At 38.6% G+C, this 17,343-nt stretch overlaps 1 protein-coding gene across 7 annotated transcripts in view; it reads left to right on the top strand.

The window, feature by feature from the left end:
- The first annotated feature begins 70 nt into the window (after window positions 1-70).
- The window catches only part of LOC149588831 (uncharacterized), a 38,014-nt gene continuing 20,741 nt past the window's right edge, over window positions 71-17,343 (top strand). Inside the window, exons 1-7 of one of the 7 annotated variants that reach the window (XR_016379838.1) lie at window positions 7,327-7,951; window positions 8,321-8,402; window positions 8,472-8,576; window positions 8,905-9,036; window positions 9,129-9,879; window positions 10,600-12,129; window positions 12,211-12,371. Coding sequence is in view for 6 of the 7 variants with exons in the window: in XM_089862232.1 (XP_089718358.1) it covers window positions 7,791-7,951; window positions 8,321-8,402; window positions 8,472-8,576; window positions 8,905-9,036; window positions 9,129-9,879; window positions 10,600-11,285 (1,917 nt within the window). In the remaining variant the exon portion in view is untranslated. Of the gene's footprint in view, window positions 191-786; window positions 927-4,898; window positions 5,625-7,320; window positions 7,952-8,320; window positions 8,403-8,471; window positions 8,577-8,904; window positions 9,037-9,128; window positions 9,880-10,599; window positions 12,372-17,343 lie in introns of those variants that run through there. The other 6 variants (XM_089862228.1, XM_089862227.1, XM_089862232.1 and 3 more) reach the window with 6 other exon arrangements.

Raw genomic sequence — 17,343 nt, 5'->3', positions numbered from 1 at the left:
CAAGAGGCCGTAGCGAATTATGACGGCACTGCTTCTGCGAACAATTTGATCTATAGACTGTGAATGTGATGTCGTGTCGTCTGCTGAAGATTGACGAGTCGAATGGACAATTGGACATGCAGTTCCCTCTGTTTTACCGTAACGGTTCCTCCTTACAGTAAAAGAGAAACGTTCATATTATCCCTGACTGGTAAGAATGTATATTAAACTGGGGGGAAACGCCCTTGGTAACGCTATAATTTTATTATATTATTATCAAAATGTTACGTATATTATGTACTTTTGTAAAATAGTGGGGCTCATTCCTATTTTAAAGCCGTTTTCCATCTTGGAAGAGGGAAGTACTGGAATGGAAAATACGATACCTCTAACATAAGCCATACGTACCCAGGCGCGGGACAGGAGGGGGGCGAATTTGGTTGAACGTCAGTCTGTAGCGGCACCTAGTGTTGAAATTTATTCTTATTTTGTGAAATTCGTCTGCTTTTTTCAGTTTCGAAAAAAATAAATTCACTGACGGGCGGGAGCCGGGAGGCACGGTTTAGGCTAACTTTTCTCTTCCAAAGTTTAGCAACGCACAATTCGCAATGGTTTTTATTATTTTGACTCTGTTTAGTTATGGGGAAGTACTGCTGTTACATTAATTGTAAAAGTGACTTCTGATATCATAAAAATTTAAATAAATAAATAAAGTAAAAGATGCGGCTACTTCAAAATTACTATTAAAGGTGGCAGCACTATATGACGTTCAACCAATTGCGCAATTCCGTGTCCCGAGCTTGGGTACCGCAAGATTTCCCTTCCAGTTACTTCCCTCTTCCAAGCTTATGATAGCTACATTTTGACTACTCAAGAGGCATTATTCAAATATCGAGGATAGATACATAATTTTTTGATTATTCAAAATTCCGAGGCAATCTCTATTTGTAAATAAAATTTATTAATTCTACTTTTATACATTGCTTTAATTTTTTTACACCCCTCCACTTTTTGTTTTCACTTAATTGTGTACCGGCCTCTCAAGTAGTCGACTACAAACTCCTAGATAAAAGACCCATGTAATTATCCCTGGTTTCATTTTGCATGTTTATTCACGAAAGGCTAAGTATGCGCCTCTTTTCACGGCAGTAATACAGAAAATAGGGGTCATTCCTATTTTAGAGGCCGTTTTCCATAGTGGTAAATTTTTTAGTAGGATGGTAGTAAAAATAGTAGTATTCCCCCTACATGGAGAAGCAGAACCAATGATGGAGAAAATAGTATGAATTGCTACATTGTGCCGACTAACCATAAATTGCCGCCTTTTTTAAAATATTGCTGTCTAACCATTATTAGCCACCTTTTCCAAAATATTGCTGACTAACCATAAATTTCCGCCTTTTCCAAAATATTGCTATATTACTGTCTTTTTTCCGTGCAAAGAGGCGCATACTTAGCCTTTCGTGAATAAACAGGAAAAATGAAATGGGGTAATGCACTGGCCTTTTAACAAGGCGTTTTAAGTGTTCTAATTGCGAGGCCAGTACAGAATGAACATGCAAAACGAAATGTTGGAATAATACATCGGCCTTTTAACTAGGGGTCCCAAGAGACCTAGTTGCGAGGCAAGTACAGATATGCCCTTACGTTCAAACGAGATTAGACCAGGTTAGGTTAGGTTTGGTTTAGGCGAGGCGGGTGAAATTTCATGTCGGGCCTCTCAAGTAGGCGTTGAGAGGCCATTAGAAAATAAACATGCAAAACGGAACCGTGGACAATTACACGGGCCTCTCAAGTAGGCGTTGGTAGTAGCCTACTTGAGAGGCCAGTAGAGAATAAACACGCAAAATTAAACTAGGGTCTCTTATCTATGTTTTTATCGTCGGCTACTTTGCCGTTCGTGAATAAATATTAAAAACGAAATGGAAGTATCACACTGGCCTTTAAACTAATTGCGAGGCCAGTACAGATATGTCCTAACTTTCAAACTAGATAAGTATAGGTTAGGTTAGGTTCGGTTCGGTTCGGTTCGGTCTGGTTTGGTTTGGTTTGGTTCGGTTAGGTTAGGTTAGGTGTCGGGCCGCTCATCTTTGCGTTAGTAGTGGCCTACTTGAGAGGCCAGTAGAGAATAAACAAGCATAATGGAACCATGGACTATTACACTGGCCGCTCAACTAGGCGTCAGTAGTGGCCTACTTGAGAGGCCAGTGGAGAATAAACAAGCAAAATGGAACCATGGACTATTACACTGGCCGCTCAACTAGGCGTCATTAGTGGCCTACTTGAGAGGCCAGTAGAGAATAAGCAAGCATAATGGAACCATGGACTATTACACTGGCCGCTCAACTAGGCGTCAATAGTGGCCTACTTGAGAGGCCAGTGGAGAATAAACAAGCAAAATGGAACCATGGACTATTACACTGGCCGCTCAACTAGGCGTCAGTAGTGGCCTACTTGAGAGGCCAGTGGAGAATAAGCAAGCATAATGGAACCATGGACTATTACACTGGCCGCTCAACTAGGCGTCATTAGTGGCCTACTTGAGAGGCCAGTAGAGAATAAGCAAGCATAATGGAACCATGGACTATTACACTGGCCGCTCAACTAGGCGTCAATAGTGGCCTACTTGAGAGGCCAGTGGAGAATAAACAAGCAAAATGGAACCATGGACTATTACACTGGCCGCTCAACTAGGCGTCAGTAGTGGCCTACTTGAGAGGCCAGTGGAGAATAAGCAAGCATAATGGAACCATGGACTATTACACTGGCCGCTCAACTAGGCGTCAGTAGTGGCCTACTTGAGAGGCCAGTGGAGAATAAACAAGCAAAATGGAACCATGGACTATTACACTGGCCGCTCAACTAGGCGTCAGTAGTGACCTACTTGAGAGGCCAGTGGAGAATAAACAAGCATAATGGAACCATGGACTATTACACTGGCCGCTCAACTAGGCGTCAGTAGTGGCCTACTTGAGAGGCCAGTGGAGAATAAACAAGCAAAATGGAACCATGGACTATTACACTGGCCGCTCAACTAGGCGTCATTAGTGGCCTACTTGAGAGGCCAGTAGAGAATAAGCAAGCATAATGGAACCATGGACTATTACACTGGCCGCTCAACTAGGCGTCATTAGTGGCCTACTTGAGAGGCCAGTAGAGAATAAGCAAGCATAATGGAACCATGGACTATTACACGGGCCGCTCAACTAGGCGTCAATAGTGGCCTACTTGAGAGGCCAGTAGAGAATAAGCAAGCAAAATGGAACCATGGACTATTACACGGGCCGCTCAACTAGGCGTCAATAGTGGCCTACTTGAGAGGCCAGTAGAGAATAAGCAAGCAAAATGGAACCATGGACTTTTACACTGGCCGCTCAACTAGGCGTCAGTAGTGGCCTACTTGAGAGGCCAGTGGAGAATAAACAAGCAAAATGGAACCATGGACTATTACACTGGCCGCTCAACTAGGCGTCATTAGTGGCCTACTTGAGAGGCCAGTAGAGAATAAGCAAGCATAATGGAACCATGGACTATTACACTGGCCGCTCAACTAGGCGTCATTAGTGGCCTACTTGAGAGGCCAGTAGAGAATAAACAAGCAAAATGGAACCATGGACTATTACACTGGCCGCTCAAGTAGGCGTCAGTAGTGGCCTACTTGAGAGGCCAGTAGAGAATAAACAAGCAAAATGGAACCATGGACTATTACACTGGCCGCTCAAGTAGGCGTCAGTAGTGGCCTACTTGAGAGGCCAGTAGAGAATAAACAAGCAAAATGGAACCATGGACTATTACACTGGCCGCTCAAGTAGGCGTCAGTAGTGGCCTACTTGAGAGGCCAGTGGAGAATAAACAAGCAAAATGGAACCATGGACTATTACACTGGCCGCTCAACTAGGCGTCAGTAGTGGCCTACTTGAGAGGCCAGTAGAGAATAAACAAGCAAAATGGAACCATGGACTATTACACTGGCCGCTCAAGTAGGCGTCAGTAGTGGCCTACTTGAGAGGCCAGTGGAGAATAAACAAGCAAAATGGAACCATGGACTATTACACTGGCCGCTCAACTAGGCGTCAGTAGTGGCCTACTTGAGAGGCCAGTGGAGAATAAGCAAGCATAATGGAACCATGGACTATTACACTGGCCGCTCAACTAGGCGTCAGTAGTGGTCTATCTATTTTGAGCGCATTTAGAGTTCAAATGGATTTTATTTTTTGGAAATATGGTAGAGAAGATTATGTTAAATGCGGTTCTGGTGCTCGAAAACCTCTTAATGAAAAGCGATTATTATATTTCACAAAAACGTCTGTATCTACTGCTTGAATATTATGGCCTCCAAAACCGATTTAATACCCCATACATTTATACAAATGGAAAACTTTCTGCCTTTTCCAGAAGTTTTTAATTGGCTATACGACTGACTTTTAAATGCAGTTTCATACCGCGTTTAAGTCGATCAAATGGCCGACTTTGTATGCAGTTTTACACTGCATGCGAGAACTACCCTCACTTAAACGGGTATGGTTCTGCATGTAAGAACTGCCCTAGCGACAGGGGATTTTGTTCCCTCAAGGCGAAACCTTGCTATAAATATAGCATTAATCACTAATAATAATCATAAATTATATATAGAGTAAAACCATATGAATGCGTTTTAGTCAGAATTTAGTTATCCATAGTATTTTCTCCCTCATCGGTTTAGCTTTTCGTTTCTAGGAAAAATACTACTATTTTTACTACTATCCTACTAAAAAAAAATCCAACTATCGAAGGCGGCCTCTAAAATAGGAAAGATCCGAAAATAGCAATATTTTGGAAAAGGCGGCAATTTATGATGCTGATCAGAACAAAAACGGGGGAATATTTACCTACGAATAGTTGACACGATGTAGCAATCCATACTATTTTCTCCATTATAGGTTTTGCTTTTCCCGTAGAAGGAATACTACTATCCTACTAATCAATTTCCCACTATGGAAACTTGGAAGAGGGAAGTAACTGGAAGGGAAATCTTGCGGTACCCAAGCTCGGGACACGGAATTGCGCAATTGGTTGAACGTCATATAGTGCTGCCACCTTTAATAGTAATTTTGAAGTAGCCGCATCTTTTACTTTATTTATTTATTTAAATTTTTATGATATCAGAAGTCACTTTTACAATTAATGTAACAGCAGTACTTCCCCATAACTAAACAGAGTCAAAATAATAAAAACCATTGCGAATTGTGCGTTGCTAAACTTTGGAAGAGAAAAGTTAGCCTAAACCGTGCCTCCCGGCTCCCGCCCGTCAGTGAATTTATTTTTTTCGAAACTGAAAAAAGCAGACGAATTTCACAAAATAAGAATAAATTTCAACACTAGGTGCCGCTACAGACTGACGTTCAACCAAATTCGCCCCCCTCCTGTCCCGCGCCTGGGTACGTATGGCTTATGTTAGAGGTATCGTATTTTCCATTCCAGTACTTCCCTCTTCCAAGTCATAAGTTCATAAAATACGTTCCATAAGTACGGCACTGGTTACTGAGAGCTGGTTACGAAGTTACGTAGCTGAAACGTCATAGATTCTCATAAAGCGACGCCTGGTGAGGCGCTTTCAAACGCTTTAACCGCTTAGTACAGACTAAATAGGAAGATGGACTGCAAAAGTAAGTTCTCGAACTATCTCTCAGTAAGTCTCTAGCATTCCAATGTATAGGTAGTGTCATACTTATGAAACATGTCTTATAAACTTATGTAGCTATCCATTACATTTTCCATTGAGTTGAGAAAATTACCACTAGAGTGGCCTTTCATCCGCTAGGATATAAGACCCAATTAACTATATCACGCGCTTGTGGCGCCGTCCCGGTGCAACCGAGGGAACTAAAAGAAAGGCGGGAAATTTCACTGATTTCAAGAATACATGTATTTACACATTCTTATCTAGGCTTCGAGATGGCGACACTATCGCGTGATAAACTTGGAAGCTGTCCGTCCCGATGTTTCCAAAAGTGTCCCACGTACCCCAATCAGTCTGGGAAATAGCACACTTCCTCTGGTCCAAAACCAGTTTATTAATTGCTTGGACTAGTTTTTTAATTCAAGAAGTGGGGGTTACTGGTCCTCGGGACCAGTTTATTAATTGCAAATTTATATGAGAACAAAGGCTGGGACCTCTCCGGAGACCAGTTTATTATTTAGAACACTAGGGGGTCACTGGTCCCTAGGACTAGTTTAAAAAATATCCTTATTTCCCAGACTGACCCCTATAGGCAGGTTAACGCAAACGCCACTCTAGGGATAATTTTCTCAACTCAATGGTATTTTCTCCGTCATCGGTTTAGCAGGGATAAGGGAGTTGAGATGGTTTGGAAATGATGAAGGGCGACCTGCGGCACCATATCTCTCCCGGTGCACCTCGCGCACGCCCCTACCCTTCGGTAGGCGATTGCCAAGTGCTGCCGCGTAGCGCCATTTTATATGTACGAGAACTAGCTTATATTTTTAAGATATAGGGAGCGTCCTTTACAATTTCGTCCGGTACGACCCTACCTAACCACTGAGGATGCTGGGAGGACTATGGTGCCGTAGGTGGGGGTACAGAGGCCACGCTATAGGTATGGGCATAAGGAGATTTGAGACAAGGGTTTAGCTTTTCAGTCTAGGAAAAATTCTGCTATTTTAACTCTCCTCGTGACGATGACGTCACGGAGAGGTATTATACTGGACGTGTCTGTGTGAGTCTGTCTGTCACCGCGTTCGCAGTTGGCAAATTTGAGCGAACGTTACGAGAAACGTCTATCCTCGCAATGGCAGGGCTTCCACCAAAGTTTCACGCAATTGCGGGTTTTCTTATCATTATTGTGAATCAATCGCCTTATTTACCCTAAATTTCCAAAAATTGTTAGATAGGCATACGCTTGAATTGAAACGTCAACAATAGCTATATTTAAAATCATTTCAGGAATACAGTTTCTTAAAACGATTTAAATAGAATTAAGGTCAATTAATGACGATTAAAATAATTAATATCAAGTATATTTAATTATGTAAAGAAAAACCTCTTAATTGCGTCACGACTCGGAAAGGTTTATTTTGGTTTCCCAACTTGTTACTTCTATCCTACTAAAAAAACATTTTCTCACTATCAATGGCGGCATAGTCGTATAAATATCTACAGCGAGCTCACCTCGGCTCGGGCTCAAAATTTAAACAATTTTTCCTAAGAGCTCAATGTGATCTCAAGCTAAGTTAGTTTTTATAAATTATGAGCTCGGCTCGGGTTCATTCTCTTAATTTTTACGGGTTCTGTTCGAAGCTTCGAGCTCAACCTCGCTCAAATATCTTTCGCGGGCTCACCTGAAGCTCTAGCTCAGTCTATTTAGCAAGCTTGAGCTTTGTCCTAGTTAATTTAGCAACCTCAAGACTCAATACGGTGAGCTTGCTTTCATAATGCTCGGGCTCGTAGTTTTGAATTCACCTCGCTGGAGCTCAAGAAAGGCATAAAATTTGTAACAAGGCTCCAACTTAAATGTAAATAAGGCATGTAACGGATCCAAACCTATCGAAACTACTATGCCTTGAAAAGGAGTGGATCATTTTTGCTATTTCAAAAACTAAAAGTACTACCAGAATAAATAATTTGTAAGTGCTAGTTGTAGTAAGAAAGGCATAAAATTTGTAACAGGGCTCAGAGCAAGCTCTCGTTAACTTTACCGTTGAACCTTCAGGCTCACTTTGTAACGTATCGTGAGCGGATCAACCTCAAAAATGTTTCAGGCTTATTCGTTATTTTGAATAGCCTCGCTCAATCTGCGCTCGGGCTCACTGAAATGAAGTCAGCGCCGACAGCTATGATTGTGATCAATAGGGCATACAGTCTTTCAGACCTATACGAACTAATAGTAAATAAAGGTTATCTTAACAGGGAAACTGTGCCAAGTATGATGGATTTAGTGAAAGACTGTCGTGTTATGGTCGAACGTTTAAGCTGGTAAGTGATGAATATAATACAACTTTAATGTAAATAAGGCGTGTAACGGATCCAAACCTATCGAAACTACTATGCCTTGAAAAGGAGTGGATCATTTTTGCTATTTCAAAAACTAAAAGTACTAGCACAATAAATAATTTATAAGTGCTAGTTGTAGTTGTATTCATAAATTGCGCTTGAGGAATTCAATAGTCTTGAACAAAATTACACCATATTAGTTGTGATGGTTGTGACAACCTATTTGCACTAGTTAAGCTTTGCCATATTTCTTTAAGCTTTGATAGGGAAAGTTACAATGTATGGGGAGAACTTTCTTCTGATTTGTTCGTTTTTGTTACACCTGCAGTTTGAATAAATATTTTTCTTTAGGAAAGATTTACAACTTCACAAACTCCCTTTACTAAGTTCCGAAATGAGTTTAGTAAATCTTCAAAGTGTGGCGATTAAAGAGGTATTTCCGAAATTATTGAAATATTCCCTGTTTGAGGCAAATTGAAAATTACGGAAACTTTGTTTTTAGGAAATGAAAGATGGGGAAAATCGTAACTACGATCACTTAAGCAAAGATGATCTGATCAATGAACTAAAAGCCAAGGATGATCGAATCAGGAAACTGGAAGCCGAGGTATTTTTTAAAGCATACAGGGTAACTTTTTTAGAATTGTGAAATTAAGCTCAAAACTAAGAGACAGTTTTAGGACCATAACCCATTTTTATTGTGTATGTTAAAATAGAACCAACCTCTATGGGTTAAGATTATTGGTGACAATACCTATCAGGATTGTCTCTCATCTCAGGGTATATTGGTAACATGTCTCTCTTTATTAACAAAGAAACCCATCGAGGACATTTGTTGCTGATCCCCCTTCTTCCCTTTAAACTACGTTCGGCCAAAGAAAGTCCCGAGAATATTAACTTGAGGGTTGTAATGGAATCTTTTTTTTTTTGTTTAGTGTAATGTTTTAATTTCAAACATGGAAAAAGAGAGAGAGAAAACAACATTGTCGATAAATAAGCAATTACACGAAATTGAAAGACTTAATTGGGTCATTAAAAAGTTGGAAAGGAGAATCAAAGGTCTGATGGTATGGAATACATTCTTTATTTTCATGGTCTTTAGGAAAGAGAATCAGGTTTAGAATGCGAGTTTAATTATTGTTAATTAATTAAAAACTAGAAGAAAATTGGAATACATCAAATAGCTAATGATGTGAAAACTGAACCTGATGTAATTGATTCTGGAATGAATAACCAGGAATTAACCCTTTCAATTGTGATGCAGCAACAACCAAAAGAGGAAATTACCTTGGAAAATGCTGAAAAAATGGGGCTAATAAGTCGAATTACGAATGTAAGTGTCGCTAGACTGAAAAACAGTGACAGTTTGCCACTTTGCTCGCCTTCACCTGACCTCGAGGTCAAAAACGAAGTCGAAATGTCTCCTCACTTAACGACGGAAAGCGATTCGCCATGGGAACCTCTCGAGAACAATATTAACATTAACGATTCTTATCGTAAATCGCAAAGTCTCTCAACAAAGGATGTTACAACTCGGTCGCTGAAATTTCGTGTTCCGGAATTGAATGTTGAAGTCGAAAAACATTTGGATATTTCTCTTGAGGCAGATGTCGAAAGCGATTCCCTAGAAAATGATCTTGATGATAACCAATCCGGAATCAGTTTGACAGATGCAAAGAAAACTGATAGTAGACAAAATCAAACTGAGAAACTGTCCTTGCCAAATCGGGAGTTTGCTGATCCGGGGTCATTGAGTGTGCCAGTGTGTGTGCCTAAACTACAATGTAACCCAGATGAACTATCAGAATTGACCTCCGTCTCGATGGAAATCGATGAACCCGAAGTTCCGATTGAAGCTGAAAAGAATAGTTCGGAGACGTTTGAAAATGCCGATCCAAAGAATTCCGAAGGTAATACTGCGTCGTCCTGTTCGGAAATTACAAGCAATTTTTTTCCGCATAGTGTATTCCAATTAACTGCTCTGAGATCGCTCTGGATTTGCTCTAGGCGACTTAAAACCCGATTCATTTCCGGAGCTGCGTTAACGATGGTCTTTCCCCCTCTTAATCGTCAATATAAATTTAGCGAGGCAACTCTTTTGTACAGATCAGTACCGATGTGATCTTGGGTTCATTTCAAATTAATTGTAAAACGGAAGCTATCTAGGTGAAAAAGTGAAAAAATTTTACTTGAGTGAGGCATTTGCTCCAAATTAGGGAAAATCTTGGGCATTTGAAGTGTGTCGTCAAAAGTTTCGATCAAACCACGCGATGACCACAGGACGGGATTAAGGTGGGGACACTGGTCCCCGGGCGCAAGGCTTGTTGGGTGCGCATTGAGTTAAACTACTCCCCCTCAGCAACATTTGATGTTCCATTTTCCCGGCCCCCGTTTGCAAAATTGCTTAATCCGGCCCTCAGAATAATCAGGAATGGCCTATAAAGGTGTCTGCGATTTTTATCCGAAAGTATCGTTCGACGAGTTCTGTTTCCATCTTTCTTAATCTTACATTCAGGACATTGTTATTAAAGACCGTTTATTATGAAATGCACTTGAATGTTATTGTATCTTTGATACAAAATTGAAAAGGATATATGGAGTTTTTATATTTCTTTTATATATTTTTGTAGGAAAGTTCAAGAAGAAACGTTCCACTCCGTTCAAATATTCTACTGAATTTAAAAGAGATCTACAACGTCACATTATAAAGGGTATTAAAGGAAAACCCTTCAAATGTGATCAGTGTGAATACGCAAGTACGCGTAATAGTCATTTAATCGTGCATCAACGCATTCACAGTGGCGAAAAACCCTTCAAATGTGATCAGTGTGAATATGCCTGCAAGCAGAAGGCTAATTTGATCACACATCAGCGCATTCACAGTGGCGAAAAACCCTTCAAATGTGATCAGTGTGAATACGCAGGTACGCGTAAGAGTGATTTGGTCACACATCAATGCATTCACAGTGGCGAAAAACCCTTCAAATGTCATCAGTGCGAATATGCAAGTGTGTTGAAGAGTCATTTGATCACACATCAACGTATTCACAGTGGCGAAAAACCCTTCAAATGTGATCACTGTAACTATGCATGTGCGCGTAAGAATTATTTAATCGCGCATCAACGCATTCACAGTGGCGAAAAACCCTTCAAATGTCATCAGTGTGGTTATGGATTCAGGCAGAAGAGTCATTTGATCAAACATCAACGCATTCACAATGGTTTAAAACCCTTCAAATGTCATCAGTGTGGCTGTGTATTCAGGCAGAAGCATCATTTCATATTACATAAACGTGCAAGTCATACGAATGAATAGATGTTTTTGAAGACTGCTCTAAAATGTAAAATTTCTTTTAATCGTACCATGAATAAGGTGTCTGTCGTCCTCTTTTGTAAAAATGGGCCGAAACTCTTTATGTAACAATCCATTAAATTTCTCCATTCTGAATTGTATTAACGAAAGCGTTGCGCATTTTCAGAGGCAAGACTCTTAGGGCACTATGTCCTATTGTTACACCGCCGTTTTCAGAATTTAATGGTATTTTAAATGTGGTAAAATTCCCAGAGGATGCTAAAATAAAAAAGTTGATAAACCAAAATAAACTTCTCCGAGTCCAGACGCAATTAGGAGGTTTTTCTTAATATATTGAATAAATATCACTGAAATTAATTATTTTAATCGTCACTAATTTACCTTAAATCTAGTTAAGTGGTTTTCAGAAACGAAATTCCGAAAATCATTTTAAATATATAGTTATTGTTGACGTTTGCCTCTTTAACATATTTTGGAAATTTAGACTATACAGGGTGATTCAGAGATGTATGCGTTCCTTGTAATAGTAGATTCCTTGCAAAATTTGGAGTCGAAATTTCCTAAGCGGTTTTGGTCTTCACCGAACCGTTACAGAGTTACAAGTCCTTAAACTCCGGGCCCATTCAGACGGTGCGTAAAATCTTGGTCTAATAAGGCATAGCTTGTTTAATACTCTTGTTACTTTTGAAAAAACAAAAACAAAAAACAATCAGATCGTAAAGCGATTTTGGTTAAACGAAATTCAGGTTTTCAGAAGAAACTCGCGATATCAAACAGCGCCTCTCACTATCTTTCTCAAGCAAGCAGTGGTTTTAACGCGTCGTCTGAAGAGGGTAGTAAACAAAAGGTTAAGAGTAGTTTAAAATGAGCTATCATCGCTGATTTCCAAATTAAGAAATTCTTACAAATTCACATTTTTTCCTCCAAGCTTCCGCTGATAGACAGCTAGAGCTTTTCACACTCTTCAGACGAAGCATAAAAAGTACTTCAATACGTCAGAGTTTAAGTCGAGATGCTGTTTGTGAGGATGAAATTCATATGCCAAACGTGCAAGCTTTACTTTCAATAAAAAATGATAATTTTTAGAAATTTCTTTATTTCGGTGTGACAAAAGAATTAAATTGAAAAAAAAAAAGGTCTTCAACGTCATATTAATGTAGTTGCTCAAAATGAGCACCATTGGTGTTGATGCATGCCTGAGCCCGACGTCTAAAAGACCCTTGCACACTGTTTAGCATTTCCAGATTTGCTCGAATGCTCGCCGCAGCATGTTGAATGCGCTCCCAAAAGAACATCTCCTGTTGGAATGGGTGAAAAGTAAACCATCGCTTTCATGTTTCCCCACAAGAAAAAATCCAGTGGATTTAAATCTGGAGAACGGGGAGGCCTCGCCACTGGTCCAGCGCGTCCTATCCATATTATATGAAAAAGGACTTGGTTTGCCCAAGCCTATAAAACAAAACGATAAGAGTTTTTTCCAGTTGACTGAAGCTCGGATATTTTATTTTTCTATATAATTTTAAAGACAATCCGTATTTTACCACTCTTTAGAATTTAATTCAATCTCCTGATTTTACTGGTAATGGATTTATTTCCTATAAATTAATTGAAATAAAAAATTACTTATCTCAGATTTTTCATGATAAAATTTTACGAAAATGAAATTGTTGTTGAAAAATCTGAGATAAGTAATTTTTTATTTCAATTAATTTATAGGAAATAAATCCATTACCAGTAAAATCAGGAGAATGAATTAAATTCTAAAGAGTAGTTAAATACGGATTGTCTTTAAAATTATATAGAAAAATAAAATATCCGAGCTTCAGTCAACTGGAAAAAACTCTTATCGTTTTGTTTTATAGGCTTGGGCAAACCAAGTCCTTTTTCATATAATATCTGTTCCTTCAGTCTGCATTTGTATTAATCTATTATAAAACAATTTTTTGCCTGAAATGCGAAATTTTTCACTTCTAGGACACGGTTAAAAATGGTTCTACACTTCTACTAATTCTTAGAAGGTACGGCTCACAATTCGTTTTAGAACCCGAGCTTTATAGTCAACTTCAAAACCAACCTCCTGCCACGATTTTTAAACTATCAAAGCCGTATCTTTTACAGTGCACTTTACGATTGCAATTATCCATGACATTGCGTTCAATTCCCTTGTACGTTTACAGTGAGTGGCACCGTGGCCAGTTATTTTAATTAAAATACCTAGGCCACAGGTCCAGTTTTAAAAAAATCCTTATTTCCAACACTGATCCATCTATCCTTCAAGCTTTTACATCACCCATTGCATAGACTCACTCAATAGTCTGCCTAAGCATGGATTAATAATAGAAGCTTACGCTTCCTTGATATTTAACTCACCTTAAAACGCGCACAACATTTATTCCTCGTCTGAAATAGTACCAGCCTGGCACGCGCGTTTGTGACGTAGAATTTGAGGCAAAATCAGAGGGGGTTGAAGTTTTTCACGTGATCGAGTTCTAATTTTTAATAGCTCGCGCGAAATTATTTTATGAAAAGCGCGCGCGCACGTGCGCCGAAAGAAAAAAGTTTGCCTCAATTTCTACGTCATCAGCCCCCCAGTCCCCACCCGCGCGAATTTTTATGACATAAATGTTGTAACCCTCGGTAGCAATTAACTAGAATAAAAGGGGGATTTTCCCGAGGGCCATAAAAATAATCAAAGACAACTCACATTTTTGAATCCAAAGTAGAAGAAGAGTCTTCAAAAATTTTATTAATATAAAGAGAAAGGGATAAACCCAACTAGACCGTACACTTAACAGGTTATATAACAAAAAGATCAACCGCTCTGTCCAATAGCTGACTAGTGACTGAATTAACAGAAAAAATCACAGAGATTCTGAGGAGGAGGATTTTCCCGAGGGCCATAAAAATAATCAAAGACAACTCTCATTTTTGAATCCAAAGTAGAAGAAGAGTCTTCAAAAATTTTATTAATATCAAGAGAAAGGGATAAACCCAACTAGACCGTACACTTAACAGGTTATATAACAAAAAGATCAACCGCTCTGTCCGAGAGCTGACTAGTGACTGAATTAACAGAAAAAAATCACAAAGATTCTGAGGAGGAGGAGCATGTAACATGGAGGTATATATACCCTGCCAGACCCAAGGAGTAGAAACTCCAAGGAATCTGGCAGCCATGTTACAATGTGTTTAAAATCAAAAGGCTACAGCGAAATATCCATGAAGCGTAAGCTTTTATTATAAATCCATGGCCTAAGTGAGGCAACTTAAGCCTTGGTCGAAACTAACATAAAAAAATATAAATTTAAAAGGTATCTTAAGTATAGAATTTCAACCGAGACACATAATTAAACGAAAATTAGACCCGCCAGAGAAATTTTTAATAAATATAGTGTTATATTTATTGAAAAATATCAAGTTAAAGTTTCAAGGCGGTGAAATGGCAAATTAGCGTCGTCTACTGTAGAGTAATGAACAATTAGCGTCGTCTGCTGTAGAATAATCTTTTGAGGTACTTACATTTTTAATTAAATTAAAATACTTAGACTTAATTAATTTTGATGAAACTTAAAAAAGGCACACCTTGAATAGTTACTTGTTAATTTGAAAGTATTCCGAAACGTAACTTCGCTTTAGGTTTTAAATGATTTGATGTGCAGGAGCACCAAAAACGCCATGTTATTCCTATGGGAAAATCGGCGAAAATCTGTGAATTTTCATTTAACATTACACGAGGGTGTGGGATCTTATCTAGAAGGGCCTACCGGCCCTCTAGAATTCCTGAATATTGTTCGTTAAGAAATTCCCGAACCGCACGACTGTAGTATAATATTATACTTTAATTTAATTAATATTATACTTTAATTTAATTAACATTATACTTTAATTTAATTAATATTATACTTTAATTTAATTAATATTATACTTTAATTTAATTAATATTATACTTTAATTAATATTATACTTTAATTTAATTAATATTATACTTTAATTTAATTAATATTACACTTTAATTTAATTAATATTATACTTTAATTTAATTAATATTATACTTTAATTTAATTAATATTATGCTTTAATTTAAATAATATTATAATATAGTTTATGATAACCTTACAAATAATGATGTAGTTTAGTTAAGTTTAAAACTAACCGATTGAGGAAGTTACTATAGGGTTAGTACTGGTAATTGTGAACACTTTTTGCCAATCTTTGAATAACTTCCGTGGAGCTAACGTTAGACACCAGAAACTTTCAGGATATGAAATATGATTCTTTAGACGCAATTCGCTATGTTTCCAGCCTTTTAACTCTCTTAAATATTGCACCATATCCTATTTCCCAATCCCCTCAGAGGACCCCAAATGTGAACAATCGCTGATAAATGTAAACACCCTGACCCTAAATGTTTCGTTTTCTTATATCTTTTACTAACGAATGTTCGATCTAATTAAGAAAGACAAATGCTTCGCTAAGTCATACTGGAACTAGATAACAACAGTTCTGTTTTTAATACTTTCTTTACAAGGATACACACTATTACAAAAATATATATATACTAGGTGGTAGTGACTGAACACTGGACCCAAATGTGAACAACAATGATAATCAAACGGGAGGAATAAAAAAGGCCCTAGGAAAGGACAGGGTTGCCACAGTACTTGGAAATCCTGGAAAATCTGGAAAAGTCAGGGAATTTAAAAATGGCCCGAAAAGGTCAGGGAAAGTCAGGGAATTTTAAAAATTTCAGCAAAGTCAGGGAATTTGATTTTAGTGGGTATAACTTCTGGGAATAAGTCTTTATTGAAAGAGTAATGAAAGTTTCTCCTCATGCTCTCTCAACACAGAAAACTCTAGATTAATCCTTGAAAATGTCTAGAATTTTTTTTGTAAAGTAAATGCTCTCTTGGACTGTTATTTATAGTTAAAATGTTTTTTATTTGTTTTGGTGCAACAAATACATGGTGGGAAAACTTATTGTAGAGAGTTTATTTAATTATAAGCACTTAAAACGTGCTGTAAACATTCACACTTTCGGCCTAAAAGGTCAGGGAAAATCTGAGAAAAAGAACAGGGAAAACCTGGAAAAGTCGGAGAATTTGGTTCTGAAAATTCCATGGCAACCCTGAAGGAGCTACCATTACGTAGGGCCTAAATTCATGCACCTAGATTAAAGTTTACGCAGATGTGATAAGTGATAATAGGATAATATAGTTAAAACAAATACCCTAGTGAAAATGTTCAATAATTTGTTGAGAAGTCCTATTTATTTCGATACCTCACATAACAGCTGTCTCGTTTTCTCGCTTTCCCGCCCAATAAGTAGTGGTAGCTACCGCCCTCTTACCACTAAATTGATAAACTTACTAATGGCGCGAAATTTGAGTCTTTTTTGGGTCAATGATGTATTTTAAAGTTAATATTATCCGAACGTAGATTTCTCACACCACTTTTACATTTTTACCTCTCCGTGTGACGTAGTCCAGGAGAGGTTCTGTAACGGCCGTGTCTGTGTGTGTGTGAGTCTGTCTGTGTGTCTGTCTGTCCGTTGTTACACCCACGTGGCCGCGTTCGCAGTTTGCGTATCGGAGCAAACGTGTTCCCAATTTCCGGACCGCATTGACAGTTCACAGAAATTTGGAAAATTGTATTACTCTCCGTTGGCTACTCTACTTGAGTTCCCACAACACCAGTTTTGGTTTTCGTCCACTCCACATGGACACTAGTTTGTGTATACCACATACACACTAATCTATCGTCATTGGCGTCTAACAACCAACATCTACTGGTCTTTCGTCTATACCACATAGACACCAATCTGCAACATTGGCTTCTAACACCACCATCTACTGGTCTTTCGTCTATACCACTTAGACACCAATCAGTAACATTGGCTTCTACTCCATCGTCTTCGTTAGGTTTAAGATATACGAGGAAATCGGCTAGGGTTACGAGAAACGTCTAGCCTCCCAATGGCAGGGCTTCCACCATCGGTTCACGCGAATGCGTTTTTATCTATTATTATAATGGAAACGAATCGTATATATACCCCAAAATTTGA

The sequence above is a fragment of the Phalangium opilio genome, unplaced genomic scaffold, assembly GCF_054372755.1.
Source record: "Phalangium opilio isolate 3A_F unplaced genomic scaffold, DU_Popi_V2 ptg000537l_1, whole genome shotgun sequence".
NCBI lineage: Eukaryota > Metazoa > Arthropoda > Arachnida > Opiliones > Phalangiidae > Phalangium > Phalangium opilio.
The sequence above is the reverse complement of the archived record's forward strand: the minus strand, read 5'-3'. Positions and strand labels throughout refer to the sequence as shown.